Genomic DNA, 25,106 nt, shown 5'->3' on the forward strand with positions numbered 1-25,106 from the left:
CTGGTTGTATTACGGGCCAGGATTTTTGACAGCTATAGCGATCGCGGATATTTATTACATCCACCAGTAACACATTTTTCTTTCCGTAGTTTATTTATCCAGCCGAGAGGCAGGCCTTTCGGTATATCGCGCTTTTAGATGTCGAAACGTACGAGGAGAATATTTATATAAATAAACGTTGTTCTTGTGCCACTTGCTCTCGCTTCTCAAAGTAGGCACCAGGTATTACGATACACCCTGTATAGCAACGCGTGCGTTACTCGCGAGTGTTACCAGTCTAAAAAGTTTAGTCTTTTCAATGTGCGCGTGTGACGTTCGAGTAAAACGACGAAAGACTTAACGGACAAAGCCACAAACGCGATATATTTATTCCTCATTTTCGTGCTATTTCGGCTTGCAGAGACGGCTGCTAAATTTTCTACCATCTGTTGCAGAATAGTCGGTACACGAGGGTAAATTAATAAGTAAATTACATCTCCGTGCTAACTTTCGCTCTAAACTATGTAATTGCTGCTAAGCGGGTAGACAGATTCGGCTTGAATTGCTGTTAATGCGGAGCTACATTTCGACTCGTTTGCATTTGTCAACGATACACGTGTACGCGAATACACGTAGACGATGTTTATCCAGATTCGAAACGTTTTGTAGTTGGAAGATCACGACGACTTGAATGTGGTTTGCGAGAATCTTAGATCAAAGTAATTTGCGAGGGCGAAACATGCTCAGCCGTCGATTTGCGACTAACTGGCGCAAGCGTAATACGAAGAATACAGGGGAAGAACACGAGCGTCGTCGTTTTATTCCGCTCGGCAACATTTTTCGTTTATTACGGAAGAGCAGATTTAAAAGTCGCGGTATATCGTCAATCAGTCCCATTGTTACGTTCGGAACAAAAGAACCACGTGAAGTCTTCATCGCCACCAGCATTGTATCTATCCTAATATTATACTTTTTTGTTCAGAACAGCACGAGGAATCGATCGACGCAAACAAGATCGTAGGATTCCATTAAAAAATCGCGCTGCGCTAACCCAAACCTAACCCAAACCTCTCGATAAACAATGCAAAATTGTCCTCTACAATATCCTCCTATAGACCGGCCCAGTCGCTAGTCTCATCCCGTATAGTTGCGACAAATGCCGTGTATTCTTCTGTCCATGTACGTGTATGTTATATATCGAATCTTATTTAGTCATTAACGGGGACTTGTTTAGTCATTGCTATAGCGCGTACAATGAATCGAGTCGATGGAGGTACACGGGCTTCAGACACCGTATCACACAGACGCTAAAAGCGACGACAAACCCTGACGATAAACCACGTAAACCGCTTCTGAACTGAACGTTCGCCAGCCAACAGTTCAAGTCCCTCGCGTCTATCGCGTGCCTAGCAGGCGAACGTTCCGTTCACCTCTATTGACTCGAATCGTTGACTCGGATCGGTGTTGCGTTATTCGTCAATTATACCGAAACTGAACGATCTTTCAACGTCATTCGTTAATTAGCAGACCTCGGATGAAAAATCGTAAGAAGCAAAGTCACGAGCAAACGGAGAACTCGGCTTATAGAGCAGCGATTTTCAACGCATTTCCATCTCACGGTACGCGCAAACTCATTACTGGAATTCCGCGGTAGACCAAAAGATGTATTACGCGTACGTGTTCGGTTCGAGGCAATTCGTGCCGGTCTGAGATATTTCCACTTACGTTCGCGCGCCTTTTCAGAATTCTGCCGGCACGCCGGTTGAAAATCGCCGTGACAGACAGTCGATGAAACTGAACGTCGTTCGAGTCGTAGAATTAAGCAGCGTTTAAAGGTTCTTACCTTTCTCGAGAGGAGCCCTCTTGTATTTTTCCAATCTCTTCACCGCGATGGCTTCCAGTCTGATCCTGGCCGCAGGATACTCCTTCAGAACGTCCCACATGTCCTTCTTGCTGAGAACGAAGAGGTCCGAGTAGCCCACCGAACGTACACTGGCTGTTCGCCGGTTACCTGCGTCGATGTAGCCATTTATTGGTTATCGAGATGCATCAAGCTTTCTGTTGTATCCGCTCGGAACCGATCGATCGACCGATCGTTCCGCTATCGTACATCGATCGTGTAAAGCTCGTCGCCCGTCCAACAAGCACATGGCCCCGAAGACCAGCATCCACGTATTCGTATTATTCGCGTGTATTCTAATTAACACAAGTGCGTCCACTTGACGACAACAGCACAAGCACCGACGTACGTTCCTCCTTGCCGACTCGATAGCAATCCTGAATCCTAGTAATGGGATCTGAAACGGGATTCTAACTTACGAGACACCCGGGTATCTCGTGAGACTCGCCTCGAAATGAACCGCCGTTTTCCGACTCGAAAGAAGAAACTGGCGTATAACTCGAAACACGCAGCTGGCTTCCGCGTTGGAATAAGCAACTCGCTATTGCTTCTTCTCTGTTCCAACTCGTCGTCAGAACGAGAGATCCGGAAACGAGAAAGAGGTTCGCGAAAGCAAGGAGCTATAAATCTTTGCGATCGAGCGAACAGTGACGTCGTTCGGCAGAAGACGAATAAGATACGTACAACGCTTTCTCATTCTGGTATTGGCGATCTGAATCGGGACTCCCCAGAGTTTTGAGCTTCCTTAAATAATCCTGTTCCTCGTGTGATCCGAAAAATTGTCGTCGCGTATACCATGCAGATTCGAAGCGATTCCAACTGTTTCGGATCCTATCGTCTGACTGGTTCGAAGCTGATCGTTTCAATCTTCTACGATCGTTAATTTAATTACTCCGAGCTTTTACAACTATTGTAAATAACATCGCGGATGAAATGTCACAGTCTTGCATTTGCCGCTCTAATTAACTTTTAAATAATATCTGATATCGGATCATCGACGTCCAAGATAGAATCATTGCTGACGCGTGGACAGCCGAACGTCGTGCCGGTGCTGTGTCGTAAAATGGGCGATGGTTGTGAATATGACGATGCTGAAGGCTACTTTACACGCCGATGTTACCTAACGATACAACTTGAAAACCATATCAAAGCATAACCTTGGCTCATAAGCCGTAAAAATCATGCTCGACAAAATTTCATTGAAAACCGACAAACTACGTGACGTTTTATATCTATGTATTGTGTGTGTGTGTGTGCTTCAGTGGGGTCAAGTTTTCTTATCATTATAAAGAGCGTCATGTGATGATGATACGTATATGTTATGTGTATATTTTCATCGGAATAAAAATTTGTTTTATGCGATAAATAACGTAAGACGCGTTCTGTAGATTACTGTTATGCGACAAACTGCACGTGTAGCGATAATAAAAAAAGAAAAAGAAAAAGAAGGAAAAACGAATATTCCATATCTCTTTCCCTAACTTTTTAATTGTTGCATAATTGTATTAACAGATCTCGCTTAACTTTTCCTTTGAAAGGTCACTTATCTCTCAACAGAATCTGATTTTTTATTCTTAATATTATAATGAAAAAATTGTGAAACTGGAACCATTCGAAGGTGTTGTGTAAATTCTTGTACGTCTTAAACAGGGTTTTTTTAATCGAAGGCAGCTACTGTCGTATCGCAAAGTATAAAATTCTTGACAAATATATATTTTAGAAGCATTGATACGTTTCAGATTAAGAGCGTAAAAAGGTTACCATTTGACGATACATATCGCGAAACAATTTGGTCAATTTCGAATCACGGTTCACTTGCGCGTAATCTCTTTTTCACATAACATGTGTATAATGTCGCTCCTTTACCGTTAATTATGTTAAACATTTATGTTCAAGAAATGGGAACACAACTCCTGATGCATTGCATATTAATTATCAATTAATTATCAACGGTGAGTGCGATATAATTGCTAAAATGGTAAAAGGGAATAATTCACAGTAATTTATTTGCTAGAGTTAAAAGGGGTAAAATTCGATTTATTCGCGGGTGTGTACATAATGTTCGGACATGCAAAGTACCTATTTGTATTGTACGTTGGTAAACACGGAGAAACGCATGTATTTATTTCCAAACTAATTGACGAATGTCCTATCGATGACTGAAATGCAAATATACTTTTGTTCGTACACGTAATGTACGCGATATCATGAGTCGAAATGTTTTATTTGCTCCGATAAAAAATATATTGTTGCAACGCGAATGACGAGTGTCACTTGTACGTTGTTACAAATTGATGGTGACTGGAGTGAAATTTGATTAATTTCCTTCTCGAATAGTACGTTGTAAATGTAGCGGTTACACCGCTTGTAAAACTTGTTGGGTCTTTTGCGCGATATTTACCACGCTCGTGATTTAAAAAGTCTCTAACGAGATGAGATTGTTCGTTTGATCGATACTGCGTAATATATTGATAATATATTCTGGAAATCATGCTTGCTAATATCGATGACATTTAGAAATCGTTCTCGGCTGTTCTTGCCAGCGAAAAGTGTTTGATATAAAATTTGTTTTCCACAGTAGATGATCGTTCAATATACAGGAAACTAACTACGATAATTAATATACGGACATATATAAGAAGGTAATGTAAATTTTCCAGTGCAAATTAGTCACATCCGTGGGCACGAATCATTGCAGCAATAAGTTACAATAATTATTAAGAGACTACGTTGAAAAATGTTAGAGAAGAATCGTGAAAAATATAATAAGATAATAAGATATAGGTAATTAAATAGTGCACTGATATGGGTAATAAAGTAGAAAAATATGGAAATGAACGTGAGCGAAGAAAATATTTACCAGATATATTTAACTTATGCACTCTCCCCCTTCTTTCTACGCGAGAACGCAACATTTTTTATTCATCGTTGTCCATTATATTAGACTGTCGTACGAATATCGATTATTGTTAGAGTTAAATTCTTTTAAAGATATCTTAAACCGAGAACAGAGATGGATAGATACAAGTTGATGAAACTAAATTATCCTTAATGAGGTTCATCAGAAACGTGTATATATATATGATCAACGATGCGAGACATTCTCCAGACATTTCGATAATTAACGTTCATTGGAATTCAAAGTTTCTCGTACAAACGATGGATAAAAAATGGCCTGTTTCGCAGAGACGACTCGCAAATATTTCCTTGCGCAGATAGATCACGGGTAAAATGTATGTTTCAGCATGTCACAGAAGCAAATCGATCGGCAAACGTAACCAGAAAGAAGATGAAAGAATGCTGAAAGAGCATGTCCAGTTTCCAAATGGGTCAAATCTAAACTAGGTATTCTAATGTCACTACGAAAGCAGGAGTGTCTAAAGAGGAACGATAAAAACAGGAGTGACTAAAAAGTACAGTGACTCACGAAACACCCTTTTATGTGACCTTTTTATTTGAACACCAGCTAGAACAGAATAACTTTCTTAATATCCGACCAAACGATTTGAGTTTCTTTTGAGAAGTTTGATTAGTTTACTGGATAACGTGTAAAAAAGCTTCGAAAACAGATTGCAATTCCAGTTACGTATAGGTGTACATGCTGAGAAGTTCATCTACTGTCGCAAATCTACCAAATGTGTTTTCCAAATCTGCGTTACAGTCCATATCGCGTACATACGACAACAAATTCCGGGATATACGATCAAAAATTTGTCCGCACATACAGCCGGAAATTATCCTCACCAATTGCTGGAACTGCTGGCTCGAGGCAGGCCTCGGTCATATCTTTGATCCGTATCGACGTAATTCGACTCGATATCGAATTACCGGAATGAGAAAAAGGTAATCTTTTCTATCTTCTATCATATCGTTACGAGATGGCCTTAGTCAGATTACTGAGATTCGTACGATGAAAATGATATCGTATATGGCTATATTTTCAGAGCAACAATTTTTAACTGAACTAAAGAAATATGCGATATGTGATCGGGAGTAAGAAATGAGCCGACTCCTACGGTATCGTATTAGTAAGAGTTGAACCGGGTTATGGTTACAATCGTTGGTATTGCGCTCTACCTATTCCGTTTCGCTCTTATCTTCGATGCACGCACGGTAAAGCACGGTAGAGCACGGTAGAGCACGGTAGAGCACGGTAGAGCACGAGTCCCGATCCATGTATTTGCCATGTATTCGGACACTATATAGCATACAGAACAGGACGCGTCTCGCCGCTTAAAACATGTTGTCAAGGTCAACATTCTGAACAACTTTTTCCCAAGTATGTTCCTGTTCCGTTGGATCTCAGGTTCCGAGGTATTCGCAAAGAATTTCGAATTATGTTACGGTCATACTTCATTTTGGAACAGTTGGTCGCATTTTTACGCAGACCAACCGAAATTTAACTCATTAACGGAAGAGGTTGATATCGTGCGTACATAAAAATGAGTGGGTTATAGGTTAGGTTATAGCAGTAGGTGTATTAGGACCTTGGCAACATATTTCAATCTCGTTGAAATCGTTGAAAGCGTGTCCTTTCCTGTATCACCGAAAAGATCGTAAAAAACGACCTTCGTCATTTTCTTCGCGATTCCAAGGTACTGCAATTTTTCCACGACCCTTTTTTTTTTACACATCATCGATTAAATTAATCGGTAATTATGCAGAGAAGGGGACCTTAACTCCAATGATCTTGTCCTTGGAATATGTTACAGAAGGGAAACAAAGGGAGTAACGTGCACTTTGCCCTAGGCGATCAAAAGTTAGGTTAGGTTACCCATGGAATCTAACCTAACCTAACCTAACGTAACTTTACCATAAGTTACCGCTATCAGGACTGCGAACCTACGCAAATGCGTATTGCAATTTCATCTTTGGCCACTTATATTGGAACGAATGCAATGCAACTACCGTGTTCTTTATCGCACAACTTTCGAACCGCGATCGTCCCACGTTTCGGACAAAGTGCACGTTATTCAAGAACTTCCACCCCACGACATATCCGAAATTCAACGAAACTGTAGTCGAGGCGCCTCTCCTCTTTCTGCATAATTACCAACTGGTCGATCAAACTTCTCGAAAAAAAGCTCAAGTCGTTCGATCCAATATTAAAAAAGTTATTCCGTTTTAAAGGGTGTCCAAATACTTTCGTGAGTTACTGTATATGTTTGTCCGGTTGGATCGATCGACCGACACGACCCACGATTGATTTTCTCCCGCTTTCGGCCTTGTCTCTCGTATTTTCGGAACGCTCGGTATTTTTATCACGGCCGAGGCCGTGCACAGAGGCCCCAGTATTATATAGTATCATTTATTTTCGTACGATATCTATTACGTTTCAGTAGGTTGTGTTGGTTTATCGGCTGGAAGACAATAATCGATAAAAACAGAGGGTCGAAGGCTAAAGGGCAATACGTGTCACGGGCCTTGTTCAATACGCATCGACGATCTCGCAACGATTTCGCCCTATCGATTTTTCTTTAAACCTTGATTCACACTAGCGACCACACTACGGCCAGGTCACGTCAGGTCAGGCACCGGTCAAAATCGCTTATACGTAATCCAGTGGAAGCTAATGTTCATCCACGGCAGGTGGTTCGATCAAGTCAAGCGAAAATCTCTTGACCGGTGCCTGACTTGACATGACCTAATCATTTTACCGATTTTCTAGATTTCATATTTTGCATCGGACACTTTAAACGGTCTGCGAATATTCATGACCTATATTACCAGCGAATTTTTCGTAATTTCAACGGAAGTCCAACCAGATTTGTTAAATCTGTTCGGCAACAACAAACGAAAAATATCGAAATAGAAGAACAAAGAGCATTGTCCAAGCGTCGAAGTAACAAAGTGTTGCGTGTTGGTTATTCAAATTCATTGAACGCGCAATAGCTGCGATGTCGATACCATCGTAACGAAAAATCTGTTTGCTTTTGTTCGCAAATGTATGTTTGAAAAAGGAAAAACACTTTTAAATGTATTATACCGAGATCAGCATTATCAAACTTGTCAAAACATCTTTTAAAAATCAATATCGCAACAAAGTTTGAGACAGCAAAAGTATCTGTTTGGTCCGCAAATTACTCTAACCATTAAAGGTCCGTTCAAGATGATACATTTCTCTGCCTAAAAGCACTCGATTTCAACGCAACAACGTCCTTTTTTAACGCGTGTTTGTTCGTTGCGTGGTCGTCGGGAGCGCAAGTAGCAGGAGGAAATCGACAATAGGAATGTCGGTGACAGAGAAAGTACAAGAGTAAAGAAAGATGATCGTTAGTAGAAAGTTGGGTTTGAAGATCGGCTCATACCGGCTCGGCGGGTTGCCCTCTCACAGAGTAGTAAGAACGTGAATCGTGAAAACGTGATCGTGAAATACGAGGGGGACTGCTCACGGGCCCCTGGTCCGCTTGGAATATTTACCGCACTCTTTACCTGCAGTCCTCATATTGAGAATGCTGATCTCCCCGAAGTAGGAACCAGCCTTAAGGGTAGCCAGCACTGTCTTCCCGTTATCAGCCACCACCTGCAGCCGGCCTCTGTTCACTATGTACATCTCCTTGCCTACCTCACCTGCAACAGATTTCAGAAAGGAAAGTTAGTGCAATGGAAATCCATTCGTGCGAACAACAGATAGAATCGAGGACAGAAATAGGCGTGCAAGTAGTGGGAGCGGATATCGGTGTAGTTTGATCGAACCAGCACGGTCGGACCTCTGTAGCACGAGTCTCCAGGGAGGAGCTAAAATCTTCGAGTTATACAGAGGTTCCGACTTATCGAAATCTCCAGGTAAAAGAGATTTAACAAAACGAAAATTCCACGTAAAGCAGTTTCGTACAAAGGCGCAGTTTTACGTTCGCCTTTTCCAAAAGTGTCGGAATTTTTCTTAATTTTCTCTTAGAAATCGTCTTGTCCGACGTACCTAAACGCGAAGGTTAATGACAGGGTAGAAGATGATATTGTGCGTTCGACCGACGAAAGAATCAGCATACGACCGAATGGTGGAGATTTTTAAACGGAAGAAAATCTCGCTTAGCAGGTAGCGAGGAAGATGGACGAGTCGCTGTTGTACGAGCTGCAATTGTGTAAATTGTTTGACCCCGACAGGTTCGCCGTAAATGGAGTTCTATCGTACCAGAAACGCGATCGAATTTCGAGGAACCACAAATACGTCATTGGAAGCGAGATTCTTTGGGGAGGTTCCGCTAAATCTTCCTGCAGAAGGTTCTCTCGGAAACGTTTACAGCAACGTACGACGAATAGAAAGCAAACGCGTACCAGGAATTTCTGCCAAGAATGTAAAATTCTACGATACCACGCGAACATTATTTTCCCTCGTATCATATGCAAAATATAGAGATTCGATAGATAAATTAAACTCATTAATATCGTATTTCGTAGTCGCTCCAAACTGATACGAAAAGGTAAAAGTAATTGACGATACACGAAACTGATGGACAAGAGAAGAACAGCCACATCCATAGGAAACATCCATGTTCGACGTACGTTGTTATCAGAAATTTGTTATATCTTCCATCATCTTCCAAATCGATACGTGAAAACGTATCGCGAGAGAAAGTAATAATTACGAACGCATTAATTATGGCATCGAATAGACGATACTCGTAGGAATTGAAACGAGCGAATAAATTCCAATTCTGAGAATTTTCGCTTACACCGTTACGATGGTTTCACCCGCCGTGTATTATCATACTTAAATTTTGATTGATAATGTTTCATTAGCAGTCTAGTGGGAAATAGAGCATAGTTCCTACTTGCATTACACAAGCAGTTTGGTATCTTCTTGTGTGCTACACTTCTGTGCCCGCCACGCTTCGTCATCCTATGTTTACTCCGTTCTACTCCGTTCAGCCTTGTTCTAACCCTGTTCCATCCTATTCATTGCGCTACTTATGGGGATTAAACCCACATCAAGCGATGTCAAAGCCCGATTTTCCATGCATGTTCAACGTACACTTACTAAACTGTCTGCCGTGAGACGTTAGATCGTTGAATAATTTTAAAGAAGTCAGGGTCCGGCATAGAAAATTTATGCTTCCGAGTTCGCTTCAAATTTAACATTCATAGAGCCGTTGCGAATAAAGAGCTATATTTCAAGTAAATCTGAAAATTTACGTTAAACGTCGAAGTAAAAGTTTCACGCATCACAGAAAGCCATATTCGTTCGCTTCGTCGATGAAGTTAAATATCGAAGAAGCTAACGAACACGTATATTGTTATTCGGATGATATTATTTCAGATGAAGTGGCGAAACAAACGACGAAATAAACATTTTAAGCGAGTAATTATACATTCTATTAAACTGTTAATAAAATGAACGTATTAGCGAGTGTACTTTCTAGTCAAATAATTCTCGGTAATACGCATAATACGTTCGTATAAAAGACGCCTACGAGTGTCCCAACACTGTCGTCATTTCATCCAACCTACGTACAAGTGTGTGTGTGTGTGTGTGTGTAAAATCGTGCGAATCACTGAGAGAAAGCGATTCGTTTGGAGAAAGCCACGGTAAAGACGACGTTAGCGTAGTTAAAGTAGTAACGGGCAGCCATAAGTCAGGCTAAAGTCGCCAACTGCGCCGCAGCAGCAGTGATCCACTCGACGTAGAGTCGGCCATCAAGCAGAAGCATCCAGGGCGCTAGAAAACGGCTGTAGTCGCGTACCAACGGTCATGCGGCAGTCGTTTCCGCGGCGATGAAGAGACCAGAGAGAAGACGATCGCCTCTCTCTTACACACACGCGCGCGCACACACACACACACACACACACGCGCGCGCGCGCGCGCACTGTCTGTCCTTGTCCACTGACTGCTTTCTTGTCCTTCGCTTTCGTTTCTCATTCTCTGCTGTCGTCCCAGGGGAAGAGAAAATTATTTGGCTGGCTGGTCACGTTCGTTGGCGCGACCCATCGAAGAAATACTGACCGATCGCTGACGTATCCAACGAAAACTATTCCACGCTCGGTTGCCTTTAATTAAATCGACGATTTTATTCACTTGCCTTCGGCGACAAATCTTTCCACTCTGTTCAAAGGTTTGTCGGTGTTGCGGAGTGGCTCGACGATCCAAGATTTTGATCTCGATTTTATTTCGTAAAATATCTCGAGTAGCTACTCGCAGGACGATAGAAAGTGGTCCAACAATTTCGAAGATCTACGCGGTGTACAGTCTAACACAGAGGACTCACCACTTTTCTGGCATTTCCAATAATCTCGCGGGAAGGTGTTTCACGCGAAAGTTGATCAACCTCGATCTGGCTACAGAGTGCGATAGGAAGATTTCTCGAAAACTTTCTTCGCTTCCCAGAAGAGCGGCGATGTGTCCACGAGGATTTCCTCTCTGAACGAACCTGCAGTTGCTGAGGAACGCCGGAGAAGATAAGATTCGGCGTGAGGCGAGAGAGAATTTTTAGACCAAGCTGCAGTCATCCGACGCGGATGATTCTCTGGATCCGCGACACGGTTAGCTATTTTTCGGAATAAAGTATTTCGTTCATAACTATGCCTTCTGGGTGCGCTATTGGCAACGAGGCCAAGTGGAGAGGGTAGGCAATCGCTTCTGAAACTTCTGCCAGCGAGGGTACATCTTTTGGCGAGGTTCCAGCTGTTCGTTCCAAGAGAATCCCGGTCAGGAAAAACGTGTGGCGATGTGTAAAAGGAAGGAAGCAGGCAAGAAGAACTAGGAGAGAGCAGAGGATGAAAGGAAGGAAGAAATTGCAAGTGAGAAATAGTTATACGCCCTGTGGGTTATATGCAACCCACATCATGGTACATGTCAAAGAAAATATTTCACAATGGCGTTGAAATATTTACGATCAGAAAAGAAATCACAAACTTCGGCAAAAGCCACTTAAAAGCGATTTACGTCTCGTGAAAACCCACACTGGCCTCTTAACTAATCCGATCAAATAAATCAATAGCGGCCAGCCAAACTTAAAAAAGAACACGCCACGCGTTGACTTGATAAACAGATTGATCTAAACGCAACGTCCCAAGAGCATAAATCAAATAACATCTACGATTATCGATATTGTAAAGATGGATTTACACCAGCCCAGTCGTTGGATCAAGCGATTACAGTGCAGCGGTTTGATTGGAAATCGGTCCACGTGTATGTTATTCTGCAGTGGCGATAGATACACCGCACTACGCTTCTATCAGCACTGGACATTCAGCTAGCTAGGCGATTCCAGCAACTGAATAAGAAAAGAAGAAAAAAAGAAGGAAAAAATAACGCGTACCTTTGCGACAAATATAGTCGCCAGGTGAGAAAAGAACTGGTCGCAGTCTTAGTACAAGCTCGCACAGGAAGCCAGCCTCCGTGTTCTGGAAGATCTCCACCCTCCGTAGCGTGTCCAGGTGCACGTTTATCGCAATTTCGGCCTTCAGCTTGTCTGCAACGTTCCAACGGGGGATTAATTTAACGACGGTGACTTTTCAGCATCCGTTTGTTCGGCTTCTTCCCTGCGAGATCTTAAGGTCTCCTCGCCGATAAATTCGGCTTGGACGATTTATTTCTTCATGAATGGATATAGACCACAAGGCTAAGTCTAACGCTGGCGGTAGATCGTCCGCAACCACGTGTCGCAGCCAATCACCTGCGGATCTGTCTTTTTGCGAATCTTTCACGAAATCTGCGGGTCTTGCACGAAAGACGGATGCTGATTGGCCGCGGACGATTGTCCGTCAGCGTTACGCTTAGCTCAAGAGAGACGTCAGAAAGGCTACGTTAAGGATGATTTCGGATTTTCTTTTTACCTCGGATTATAAATTTTACGATCACAGTAGCCTGGAAATGTAGCCTACACATCCTGCAACTCGATTACGTCGAAAACAAATGCTTTCTTATTATTTTTTCGCGAGAGATCACCACGTACTGGCCATGTGCGTGTTATTCGGCCACACCCGGTGTGCTTTGACGCTTCAAAAATATTTACGGGATGGAGATTCAGCGGCAGATTTAACGAACTATCCCGCAGAAATATGTTTCAGCGACGTCCATCATTCTGGCTAAATGAGAATCACGATGGAAGATTTCTACGTGCGTCATATTACTGCGGGATGAAATAAGATTGCTGCAGCTATGACTAAGGTAAATCCAGCGGAATAAACCTCGATACGCGATTCACGTGTACGTATGAGAAGAAATAAGGAAGAGGAGGAATTACCGAAGAGGAAAAGCGAATCGTGCGATGCTAAATGCCGTGGAAAAAAGTTTCACGAGCAAATTGATGCGCTTTCGAGCAACCTCCGTCAATGCGCGAACACGTCAAATCGCCGACAGGACGTCGGTGAATATTTTAACTTGCGATAAACGCGATGCACAACCAAAATTAACCCGTTCGTTATAGTTATTCGTAGCTGGAACGGTTGAAAAGATTAATATACTTCTTAATCATTTCATTTTCTGAGAAATTTTTGTGCGACTTACCGATATAAACTGCCGGCTCTCCTTTAAATAAAAATGAATTTTTACTCAACGATTTTTATATTTAACTAAAAGAGCACGACTTTAGGGGAAACGAGTTTGTACGTTCGAATGAATCTTTCAACTGGACTTGTACGACAACTTTGCCAGTGGAACAATGTACAAGAAACAGCTGCTTCTTTTGCAGCAATAACTCGAGAACTATAAATTTCTAGTATAAGTAAATAAATTATATATCCTAACTTACTATTGGACAAAGAGACGAACGTTTCGAACAGAGAAGTGGAAAACGCTTACCGGGAAGACAGCTGACAGCTTTCTCCTCGTCCGAGCATTTCTGCGTCAACCAAAGGTAGTCGAACCACTTGATCACCTTCACCTGTAGATGCTTTGGCACTCTTCTCATTCTCATGTACGTTTTCACACCATCCAGTTTTGCTGCAATTAGAGAAAGAAAGCATCGCGATTATTACAAGTCGATATTCTGTTATATCGCGTCACCTTTCAGTAATTAATTAATTAATATATTAATTATCTACAATTTTATTGATAATTGCCAACTAGTCTACTTTATTATATCGACAAGAATTAAACAAAATCCTATTCGTGAGAATTTCTTTGCTGTATAATGTTTTCAAACGTAATATACGTATATACACAGTGTGCAAACTTTGCCGGTGTGTTCTATAGGGCGACGATGAGACTAAAAGATCGTGTAGCAAAATATTGGCAAATGGTTCATTAAAAAGCAGAAACATGAAACGTAAAATTACACGTAATCAGGCGCGTATTTCCAAATGTCGGCCGCCTTTGTCGATGCAAACTTCCATCTCTCTTTATTCTCTCTCCACCAACTATCGAATATTATATTCTCATAAACGTATATAATTATTTATAGGATATTCGTTGATCGAACTTTGCACGCGTTTCTAGAACTTCCGGCGCACAAGCCGCCAACGAAACGCGTATCCGCGTATTCGTAAATTCGTAATTATTTCCGCAAATAGTGGCGAGCGACGCTGCGAAAATTCGGCAGCTCTTGCTTCGAACGAAAGCAGAACGAGACTGAAACGGAACGACCTTTCTTCTACGTCGCTTAATAGGATCGAGCGTTGAAACAGTAAACATACGGTACGTCATATCGACACGACGAAAGCATAACACGGGAAACGTTCTATTAACATTTCCCATTAACGGGTGCCCTTTCCCGCTTCGAATACGGGCATGATTTATCAATGTTTATTTGCGATATATTTTTTCCTCTATTCGCCACGTGATATTTCAGACACTGGCAATGTTTGAACAGTACATCACCGGACTACTGCTCGTCATTAGTGCGAATCAACGAGTAAATTTGCTAGGTGTTGGGTGACTCGAGTGGGAAACCATCCATCCATCGATGGTTTAACCGAGCTTATCTCGAGAGATCGTTCGGCCAAGTCCTCTCGAGTCTTGTTCCAGCGTGCTGGCTTGATAAATCGTTGACGAGATTATTTCGATGGTTCGGGTTACGATTTCTATATCTTGTCGAGTCTGATTCGATCATCGTCGAACGTTGGTATCGTAGATGGCTCGGTGAATGGGCATAATTCGATCGACAAGAAAATAATAATCCAATCTTACTGGTCTGTGAAAAACAAATTTTGAAAAATGAAACACGCTCGCGTGTCCTTTGCCGAAACATTTTTTAACCGAATCGCACGAAGAATCCCAAAAGCCGTGATATTCGTTACCGGGTAGCTCGCTTGTTTGATCGCTTTATTTAATTTTCAAACCATACGTTCCTCTATTCAACCGGCCCGCTTTTATAACGAGAATGTTGGTTAAAAAGTATTTGTATATTCGGTCACAATAGCTGCACGGACACGTTTTCAGCTCCAACGAGAACCGGAATTAACTGGAAATTTCACGCACGGATATTTCGCGGTGTTTGCCCGAAACTGACGTTTGATGTTTGAATTAATTAGCGAAGTCCAAATGGAAAAATATGCCGGAGAAATCTGTGCGTTTGATCGACTTATGGTACAGTTAATCATCAAAGTTTACGTACATCCAGCGAATTCCGTTTATCTTCTATCAAAGAAACCAAAACTGTATTTTATATTGCCACAAAATTATTTACACCCACGTGAACTATTCAATCGTTGTTATTAATACGTTTCTAATAGAAATTGGAGAAATTGAAACGTTCGACCTGGAAAAATCTTCCATTTTTACGAAAATTAAACAAGTGGATGACAATTATCGCAAATTCTTCCCGGATAAAAATACTCGTCACGTTCCAAAATGTTTTTGGGAATGCTTTCTACGCGTACGCCGGTTCCTACCGTGTTGACGTTTCTACGACACGGATTTATGAAAACTGAAATGAAAGAAAAGACAAATATCGCGCGGCGTTTGTGTATGTACGTGCCATTTGTAAAGCAAATTAGGTTCCGTAGAGGAAATGGTAAAAAATGCGATTTCTGTCAGCGAGATTGTCAAGCACTGTCGTTTCCCGTAACTGTTTATTAAGCGGAATAATTGCGAATTTATTACGAAAATTTTTATCGTAACCGTAGACTCTGGACGTCTGTACGACTTTATAGTTTCACGTAGCTAAGGATATTTCCTTTCATAGATCCATCGATCCAGGAAAATTGATCGAACGATCGAGGAACGTGATCGACGTGCATAAGGCGAAAGAAATATTTAATTTTCATCACGCAGAGAAAAATCTGCGACCACCGATCATCGCACATAGATCAGTGGCAAACGACGAAACCAAGACTACAGAATGAACGAGGCTGGTGAGATTTTTGCAAACAATCGTTCCAATTCCAAACAATTCTTAAGAGCTTCGATACTTTCTGCAGGTAGGTCTAATCTTACGGTCAAGAGCTGTGTTAATTGGAGCTGTGTTTCATCATTTCTAATTTGATGACCAGCAAGCAAGTAGGTTTAGAACGGGGACGAAGGTAGACGCGATTAGACTAATTTCCGCGAATCGTTTTCAATTTGACGATGAGAAATTGTAATTGGAAGTCGGATCAAAGGTAGACGCGATTTGCCCTATTTCTGTAAATCATTTCCAATTTGACGATGAGAAATTGTAATTGGTGTCGGAACAAAGATAGACACGATTTGCTCCATTTCCGTGATCCCTCCACTTCTAATTTGATGATCAGGAACCGTAGTAAAAGACAGAAAAAGGTTAGACAGGATCTGGCCCATCCTTCCGTGAACCGTTCTTGTCTTGATGAAAATTGTTGGCTGCCATAAAATGAGGTGTAGTATAGGTCCTAAGAGACGTAAAGGCAGCATCATAAAATATTTTTCCGGTAGGAAATGTGTTAATAAAAATCGCGTTTCGTAGGTAGCCTTACATTTCTAGCCACTACACTACGTTACTACAGCATCCAGAGACGATGCTGTTCCTCCAGGAACATTTAATTTAGCGGTGTGTACAGTTGTGAGTAGTATCGGTGTGGTTTCCAGAGGAACAGAAACGAGCGTATTTCATAGAGAGGTTCGGGCGTTCCAGGTCTCTGTTAGAATAAAGAGAAACGTCCGTTTCCTCGCGAGTACAGCTTTTTCAAATTACATGCTTGCCCAACAAAACGTGGCGCCGATGTAGCGATATTTGCAACGATATTTTGTCACGATTTTCAAAGAATGCAGGCTGGTAAGAAATTCACCTTTTTTTCCACTGTTTCTTTCCGAAATCTTTCCATTCTTCGAATCGTTGTTTCTTTGGCGCGCTGTAGAACGAACGTGGAACAACAACTTGGAACGAAAAAGAGAAAAAGAAAGGACGAGATTTCGAAAACGGAGGTTATCTTCTAACAGGCTCGTCCCGAGGTCTCCATAAAAAGCTAGTTAACGACCGGAGCGCGTAATTTAAAAGCTTTCTCTCTTCGTGCAGCTTTTTCGTTGGTGGCGCCATTCACTCGGATTCGAATTTCCCCGAACGTGCGATTTTTTTTCACCCGGCTGGCATTTTAACGTCCATCGTTCCGCGTCCGCCGCGGAATAAAAGCGCTGCAAGTTGCGAGGACTAACGACCGATACGTGCTTCCTGGCATCGGTGGTCCGTGGCCTTCGTAGCCGAGAACCGTTTTGCGAGAGCTACCCGCTCGTAAAAACCGGCTGCACCGAATTCAAAGAGGCTCGCGGAACGCGCCAACAGCGACGTTCAACCAACTCGGGAACGCTGCAACCGGAAATATCGATTACCACGCGACGTCACGTTTTACCACCTTCCACGATCGTTCTAATTGCACAGTTGAAACGGTAAACGATGTAAGTGCCAGGAGGATAAAAGGCGATTCCCCTTTGAGTGGAAAATGATATTTTGACGACCGGACGACCCGTCCAGGGGAGAGGTAACGACGCAAGTGCACGTTTCAGATCTCCAAGTCTCACGATGCCGAGATAACGCGAGATTGGTCTTCCGGGAGCCATTTTACTTGCAATTTCCACTTGCATCCCGCGCTAACGCAACGTTTTCTAGACATTGGAGTCCATTTCTTCGGAACGGGCCCCTGAAACCGAGCATTTCAGTTCAGTAACTCCCGAACTTACTTTATTTATTTTAACTTTTATTTTATTCCGAGAACTATTGCACCAGATGAATGAATAATTTGCAAACTGTCGTCTTATCGTTTAAGGCCGTTATTGTCGATTGGCGTAGTCTAACGTTCGATTATGTACAATGGTAACGATGTTTTTCCATGCGGAGACGCAACTCGTTGTTTCTGTGAATTACTCAAAATAACGCAAAAATCACCTTGGCTAATTTTCTTTGTTTCTACGAATTTCGATAACTTGCAGTATATTTGAATTCTGAATACTCTATCAACGAGGGCGAGACCGGTGACATCGCTCAAACTATATCCTTTAGATTCGTCAAACGATCATACCGATTAATCATGGGATACATTAAAGAGACTTCTTTGCCTATCATTTTTGTACCATCTTTTATTTACATCCATTTAACATTGTATAAATTGAATATTATTTGAATCTGCTCTTTTCATATAAGACAACGATACATGCAGAATTCCATCTTGAAAGCCGTAAAATATTTGTAAGAAAAGTCGCTTTAGGCCGTGAAAAGGAAAGGGTGCCATAAATTAAGCCCTCATCTGCATGGTGTGCGGGTCAGCGGCCCTGACGCCTTGCGATTTCAATTGCCTGGGTTCTACAACTCCCTTTCGAAGCTCCTTCGCTAACGGGTTCTCTGATTTGCGTGGCTGCGACGCCCTTTGTCCAATCGTTGCTATAAACGCCAAAGCAAAACCTGGCGAATTCGCCATTTTTCGAACGTTCATCGCATGCTACAAATGGCACTGTCGTGAATTCGCTTTCAGCGTTTCTTATACATTGTCTGAAAAATAGAGATTTTTGAAGAAAAGCTTCGCTCTGGTGGCTGATTTATAGCCGGTGGCAATTTGAATTCAATCGCTAACTTCCTCGGAGCATAATGTCCTCAAAGTGACATATTCTGCTCGTACCATAAACTCAGTTCAATGTAGCAAACAACGATGCAAAACTTGTTCGTTCGCGACACTGCACCCCGAAAGCTTTATGTAATTTACATGAGCGTGCGACTGCAGATGCGGAATATATGAATACTACGGTTAACACGGCAACGAATTGCCCGGCAAACGCAGCACAGATGATTTACGCGTCGTATAAACACGCGTTTGTACCTTATTAAACGTAACGCTTAATGTCCAACGATACGTGTTCTTTCGCCTATCTGTCCCGAGCTTCTCAACTCCGAGATTATCTAGATTCGTTTGCGAGAACGTTTCTCCAATTCTCTGGCTTTCTTTTTTACCTTGTTAATCCTACGAGAAGAGATCTCCCGTTTAATCCGAGAACATAGTCAACAAAACAGCAAGATGTCTTAAACTTATCATTTGCTTACGTTCATGGGAATACGTTTGCAATTTCTTTGATTTATCAACAGCCTGAATAGAAAGAGGAGTTATATTCGCGAATGATTTTGATAATAATTCAACGAGTGATTCTCATATTTCAACGTTTTTCAAAAAACGTTACTCGTCCGATGATTTCTCCGTTCGAACATTCTGAACGCTCTTCTTTGGAACGCTTGCGTTCAATAAGCGTGTACAATAAAATATTTAATAAAATACAACCGTATCGCTTATCCGTATACGACAAATTCAAGCTACTAAAGTTAGGCCGGACACCCTGTATATATGCAGCAACGATTCTCGATTTTATCACCAGAAGGAGAACGACCAAAGATACGAATGTACAATTATCAGAACTTGTTGGAACAAAGAGACGGCGGAGCTCGGTCCTTTCCTTTGTGGCTCTCTGCCGCGTACCTAGCTGTCCGCAGCGCCAGCCAAGTTTTGCTCAATCCGCTCGGTTAAGTGGAAGGAAATTGGGTGGTGTAGGCAAGTGTACGTACGTCTGACTGAAACTTGAAACCAAGTTGTTTGGAACGGTCGTTTGAAACTATAGACAAAGGTTGTTTTTAACGTAATCGCCAGTGTTTGAGCGTCGAATTACGTGGAAACGATACGGGACACGGATACGTTTCTCGCGCGGATGTATCGTCCAGCCGATAATTAGGAATTTCATGAATTTCCAGCTGATCCTGATTAACTGATCTCGCGTTCGATGGATATTTCATGGAAGCGCGGTTCATCGAGTATTCCATCGTCAGGGTCCGTTACTCGCGCTGATGGAAGCAAGGACTGCTGCCATCTCGAGGATGAAAAGTTGAAAATGAAACATCGGTCGGTAGGTAAGTCACTTACCTAACGATCGTCGCATGATCGTAGCGATTTTCATTGGAAGACAACGCGTTACCCTCGGCAACGAGAAGCGTGCCGTTGTCTGCTGTAAAAGTTACGCCGAACTTGCTGCCGTGGAATATCCCCATAAAACAGCAAACTATGCTACGCATTTATACACTACGCGTCAATGCATCGATTAAGGTGACAGGCAAAGGACTAGACGCGGAGGAAAGCTCGTTTCCATGATGACGATCTTACGCGAATTTTCGTGGCGCCGTTTCTGCCGCAAATATTTCGATGATCGATGATCGAAAAGGATTATCTTACAGTTGCGAAACTTGAGTCCTCATTCTGAGGAATTATCGAGTGTTTCCTGCATTTCGAAGATAGTGTTGCAGTATATTGTATGGTTGTTAGTTAAAAAGTAGTCGACACGCGTTCGCTCGCAAATTAGGAGATCGCTCTATCACGATGTTATCAGCATTTTTTGATACTCCTCGAGACAAGTATTTTTCAATCGTTATAAACGGCATTCGTCGATGTTTGTAATAAAACTAAATATAACCAAAGTGCCGCTTCGAGACCCGCTCGTTGGAAATGTACCAAAGTATTCATGATCGCTTTGATCGCTCTCTGTAAAATTCGCTTTTCTATTCCAAATATTGACCATCGCAGCATCCTGTTCCGTTTGCAGACTCGTCGATTTTCCGTTCGCTTTGTCCCAAAAGGAAGTGCTCTTTTCTGCGTTACCGTGATTAATTTTGAGTAATTATTTGAACTGGTCGGTGAAAATTAAATTCAACCTGGCAGCCCTATTAGTCGTAACACACAGTGTTATCCAGTGAAGTCAAATAAAACAGAGTGCGATCGGACAGCGGAATCTTTTTTCGGATTAGATTTCATTTTCGAGAAAATCAATTCTTCCCAATCTATATGCATATACTAGGTATCCTACATTTCGTTTGCCGAATGGCAAACATATTCTATCGGTAAGAAGTAGACTTGTAAATGTTTCGTTAAAAATGTTGCAACAAAAATACGAAATAACGAAGAATTGGTACTTTTCGTATTTCTACCAGTTGTCGAAGAGCATCGGTAAAATGTATATTGGTGTCTTTGAAGGTCTTCTCAGTATACTAAGGGCGATAGTCAATCATACTGCGTCATTGAATCAAGAAAATCCCATGTTAACAAGCACTGGCTGTTTCGCCTGCGTAGTTTATGAGTAGACCGCGGGTTTTCACGCGTTTATAGGCAACTTGAAATCGAGCAAATCTCCAGTACCAGCGAATTGTTGCTACGTACGAGAACAATGGCCAACGATACTTGGGATTTGCTCTATTCCAAACTTCGATCACTTTCATTCATCTCTGCACTCATTTCCTTCGAATTTCCCATCGCATCTCGGGTAAATGGAACATTTTTTGTTCCTCGAGAGACGCTCTCAAATATCCTGCAAGCATTTTTCACTGGCAAGGAGGTTCGAACAAGGCCACTTTTTAAGTTGCCTCCTATCCATGACAAGTAATCCAATACGGATAACAAATCGAGAAACTTGAGCGAGTCTTGAGACTTTCACGGCCTCGAGTGTCGCTATGGCGAAACCGAGAGGAGCTTGGGTACACGGCTCAAGGAACAAGAGAGGTGCACCGGACTGAAGTACGTACAGTCAGCGGTAGCGGAACACCAACTAACTACCGGGTATAAGATACTCTTTGAAAAGACGTTTGTCTTAGCAAAGAACAAAGGGTACTTTTGTCCAAGAAATATAGGAAAGGAACAGAGATCGCGAGACACCACGAGTACATCAACCGAGACACGGGTTTTTATCTCCACCCTATACAGGCGTGCTTTCCGTTCGTTCCTGTTTTAATTGATCAGCCGACCAATTAAGAATACTGTTGGCCGATCATCCAACTCGAGAACTCGCGTTCATCATTCACCTGCGACTCTCAACCGAGTGTCATTCTCGTTACCATTCCGGAACATCCAGACCACGAAAGGCTCTGGATACGCACTGCAACTGCAATGCTGGCGAAACGTCGATATTCTTTTCTTTTTGGGTGTTGGTCTCTTCAAGATGCGTCGGACGGCGTTGGAGTTCATCGCTACATCGCTGCTAAACCACGCATCAGCTAAATGTAACAGCGCGAATACAGCGAGACGAAAGAAGAAAAAGATCCGACGATTCTCTGCCTTTTGTAACGGCGAATGTTAAACACCGTGATCTTTGTCAAAATCTTGCCGATACTTTGATCGTTCCGTGGCGAATCCCGAGGTTCAGGTATATTATCGGTGCCGCCTTTTGCCATCTTTCTTCCGAGCTGTCAGCCACTATCTTGGACCGGTTCGTTCGTGAATCGAAAGAGCCATAAGCCGGCGAGAACGAGAAAGTTTAAATTGCACCACCACCGTCTATCACGACTCGGTTGTCGTTTATTCGGCTGGTTGGAAGCCCATTTCCGATTGAAACCAACCCCACGTCCATGCCAGTCGCAACTTTCTTCCGCTTCGTTCTCGACAGAATCTCTTCTTCCTACTATGTTTCGAACGGCCGCAACTCTCCCGGCCATGTCGCCTCGTCTTTCTTCAATTTCATCGCGCGCCACATCAGTTTCGCATCGTTTGCCGCTGAACGTACCCGGCCAATGATACTTCAGGTATAATACCGGTTCTGAGAAGCTGGTTTAGTCTTTGGCCAAATTAATCGTTCTCGTACGGACAACATCGTTTCTGAAACATTCGTTTCTGGTTCGAGTAATTGTCAGGTGTCTGGCGCGTTATCCACACATTTCAGCTATAACGTAAGTATATCATTGATAGATTTTAGCAACGCTACCGTTGGATAGTAGTTTTGTTGAACCGTAGATTCGAGGGACCCGTGGAATGTACCAGAAATTATTTCAATCGTTGAACGTGGACAAATTCGAACAGTGGTGTTAATATTACGAATACAGTCGAGGCATAGACAGTGTTAGTATCATCGTACGAACATTCGGACGTTGTGACGCGTTCGTGTTATTTGTGTTTCATGGAAATTGCGGAGAATTCGCAGATAATCAAAGTGGAAACCCAGTCGAACGTTTCCTTCGTATTCTTCTGGGTTGATCAGACGATTACGTGCCGTGGATGGAAAGGATGCGTCGATGGAACGCTGATGCCAAATTTGGTTCTGATAATTTCGACCTCAAATATGCACCATGCTCCGTGTGAGGCCAGTCGAGGCTGATATAAATTTTTTACATAACTGAACGGAGCTATCTCTTTTTATAAAAAAAAAAATCCTCTTTCATTTCCACGCGAGAAACGAGATTACTTTCCGAGTAAGCCAATATATATATCCAAGAGTATAAATATATAAATCGATAATGTTTATTTCAATTCTTCACGGTCTTTGGTAAAACAGAAAGGGATTAAAGATCCAGGGAACATGGAGGGATGTAAGCGATGCACTTGTTCGAACAGGGATATTCCTACCTTCGAATAAAAGTCAAGATGGAAGCTCGATGATATCCGGACAAGGGAAGGTTACAGAGACGATAACGATGGAATAGAAGAAGAAAGAGAAATGGATTTTACCCTGCGACATGATCCATGGAAACAGATTTGACGTTTTTATGGCGGCTATCGTTTAACGTAATTTCATAAAGGCATTGTCTACCTCCACCTGATCGTTTTGGCTCTCTTCTTTCCGCTTCATTCGATACTCCATTCAGGACTGATTGAATATTTAATTTCGATCACCGTCGGCGTTCCGGCAGACGATTTGACGTCCCACATCCAACACCGATCTGATTTTTCTCTAGCTGAATCGTCGATGGATATATCGGTGCCGATATCGTAAAATCGACGGTCGAAATCGGACGAAACTCGAAACCTAACTGAGCCACGAGTTACGCGGAGAGATCTAGCAATCCTTAAATAAACGCATTGTATAATTATTACGAGTAGCAGGCCACAGTTCCATTTTAGGCTCGTAGTTATTTTGCAGAGAAAAAATGTGGGAACCACGCGTTAATTGTACTATTCGCTCAATTTCAATCGGTTCAATTTGCCAAACACGGTTCACTTTTATTTCTTCTTATTTCTTTTCACGACGAAGAACAGATCTGCTCGTTGTATGATCTACGCGGAACAAATAGGATTAATTTTAAGAAGCCGTTCAAAGTATTTAAACGGACCCTTTATATTAATCCGCATTTAACACCCGTCAAAGCCATACGATTATCACATCTTAAATACTTGAAATTAATCCAATTTATCCTACCCCATTCTCGAACAAGATTGTTGCGTATGCAAATAACAGAAATTCATATATCCTCCATGGAAAACGTCTTTCATATCACATTCTCATCGTGCCTATTAATACTTATATGAGATGCTTAAAAAGCAAGTTGTAAAACTAAAGCGACAGACTCCATGCGCCGAATGCGAACTCGCTCGGCTCACGAACAGGCCAATTAACGCTATAACCGCGGAACGATTGTCCCTTAATTAACTGCCTTTCCAAGCAAACGGTCTAGCGGCCTAGCGACACCGTCCGTCTAATCAACTATCTAATATTACAGCCATATAACGAGCATCGACGATCATCGTTCTCCGGATCGACTATGTCTAATTAACCGGGCGTACGGCTGATAGCCGGCCTCCGGTGCGTCCGGGTAACCTGGCCGAAATATAGTCTTCCGGCTGGCTGATTAGCTGCGTCGGATAATCCATAATGAATAGCTGTAGCGAATTTTCGATGTGGCACGGCCGATTCCGCGTGGCCTAGTCGGCCAGATAAGAGGTATAACGTACAGATTAAGGGCTCAGTGTTAAACCAGAGTGGAACAGACCGGTGCCGTTTGTCCGGATAGGGTCTAATCCCGGTAGACCAACGTGTACGCGGATGCACGCATACGTAATCAGGTATTAGAGCATGGACGTCGTCTGCAAACCGTGGCAGAATTAGCGCGAGCTTCTTCGTTGGCGGTGCCGGCGGCTGGCCTGATATCACCGACGAATCCCGATTGATAGGATAACG

General features: G+C 42.4%; 1 protein-coding gene across 9 annotated transcripts in view; it reads right to left on the reverse strand.

Moving 5' to 3' along the window:
- LOC122577156 (cyclic nucleotide-gated cation channel alpha-3-like) overlaps positions 1-25,106 on the reverse strand; it is a 214,025-nt gene that overhangs the window by 5,172 nt on the left and 183,747 nt on the right. For 5 of the 9 annotated variants that reach the window (XM_043748310.1, XM_043748315.1, XM_043748311.1 and 2 more), the window contains 5 exons: positions 13,620-13,760; positions 12,136-12,288; positions 8,312-8,449; positions 5,307-5,345; positions 1,823-1,990 (listed from right to left, as the gene is read on the reverse strand). In XM_043748310.1, the coding sequence (XP_043604245.1) occupies positions 1,823-1,990; positions 5,307-5,345; positions 8,312-8,449; positions 12,136-12,288; positions 13,620-13,760 (639 nt within the window). Of the gene's footprint in view, positions 1-1,822; positions 1,991-5,306; positions 5,346-8,299; positions 8,450-12,135; positions 12,289-13,619; positions 13,761-25,106 lie in introns of all 9 variants that reach the window. The other 4 variants (XM_043748316.1, XM_043748312.1, XM_043748313.1 and 1 more) reach the window with 3 other exon arrangements.

This window comes from Bombus pyrosoma, linkage group LG17 (assembly GCF_014825855.1).
Source record: "Bombus pyrosoma isolate SC7728 linkage group LG17, ASM1482585v1, whole genome shotgun sequence".
Lineage (NCBI taxonomy): Eukaryota > Metazoa > Arthropoda > Insecta > Hymenoptera > Apidae > Bombus > Bombus pyrosoma.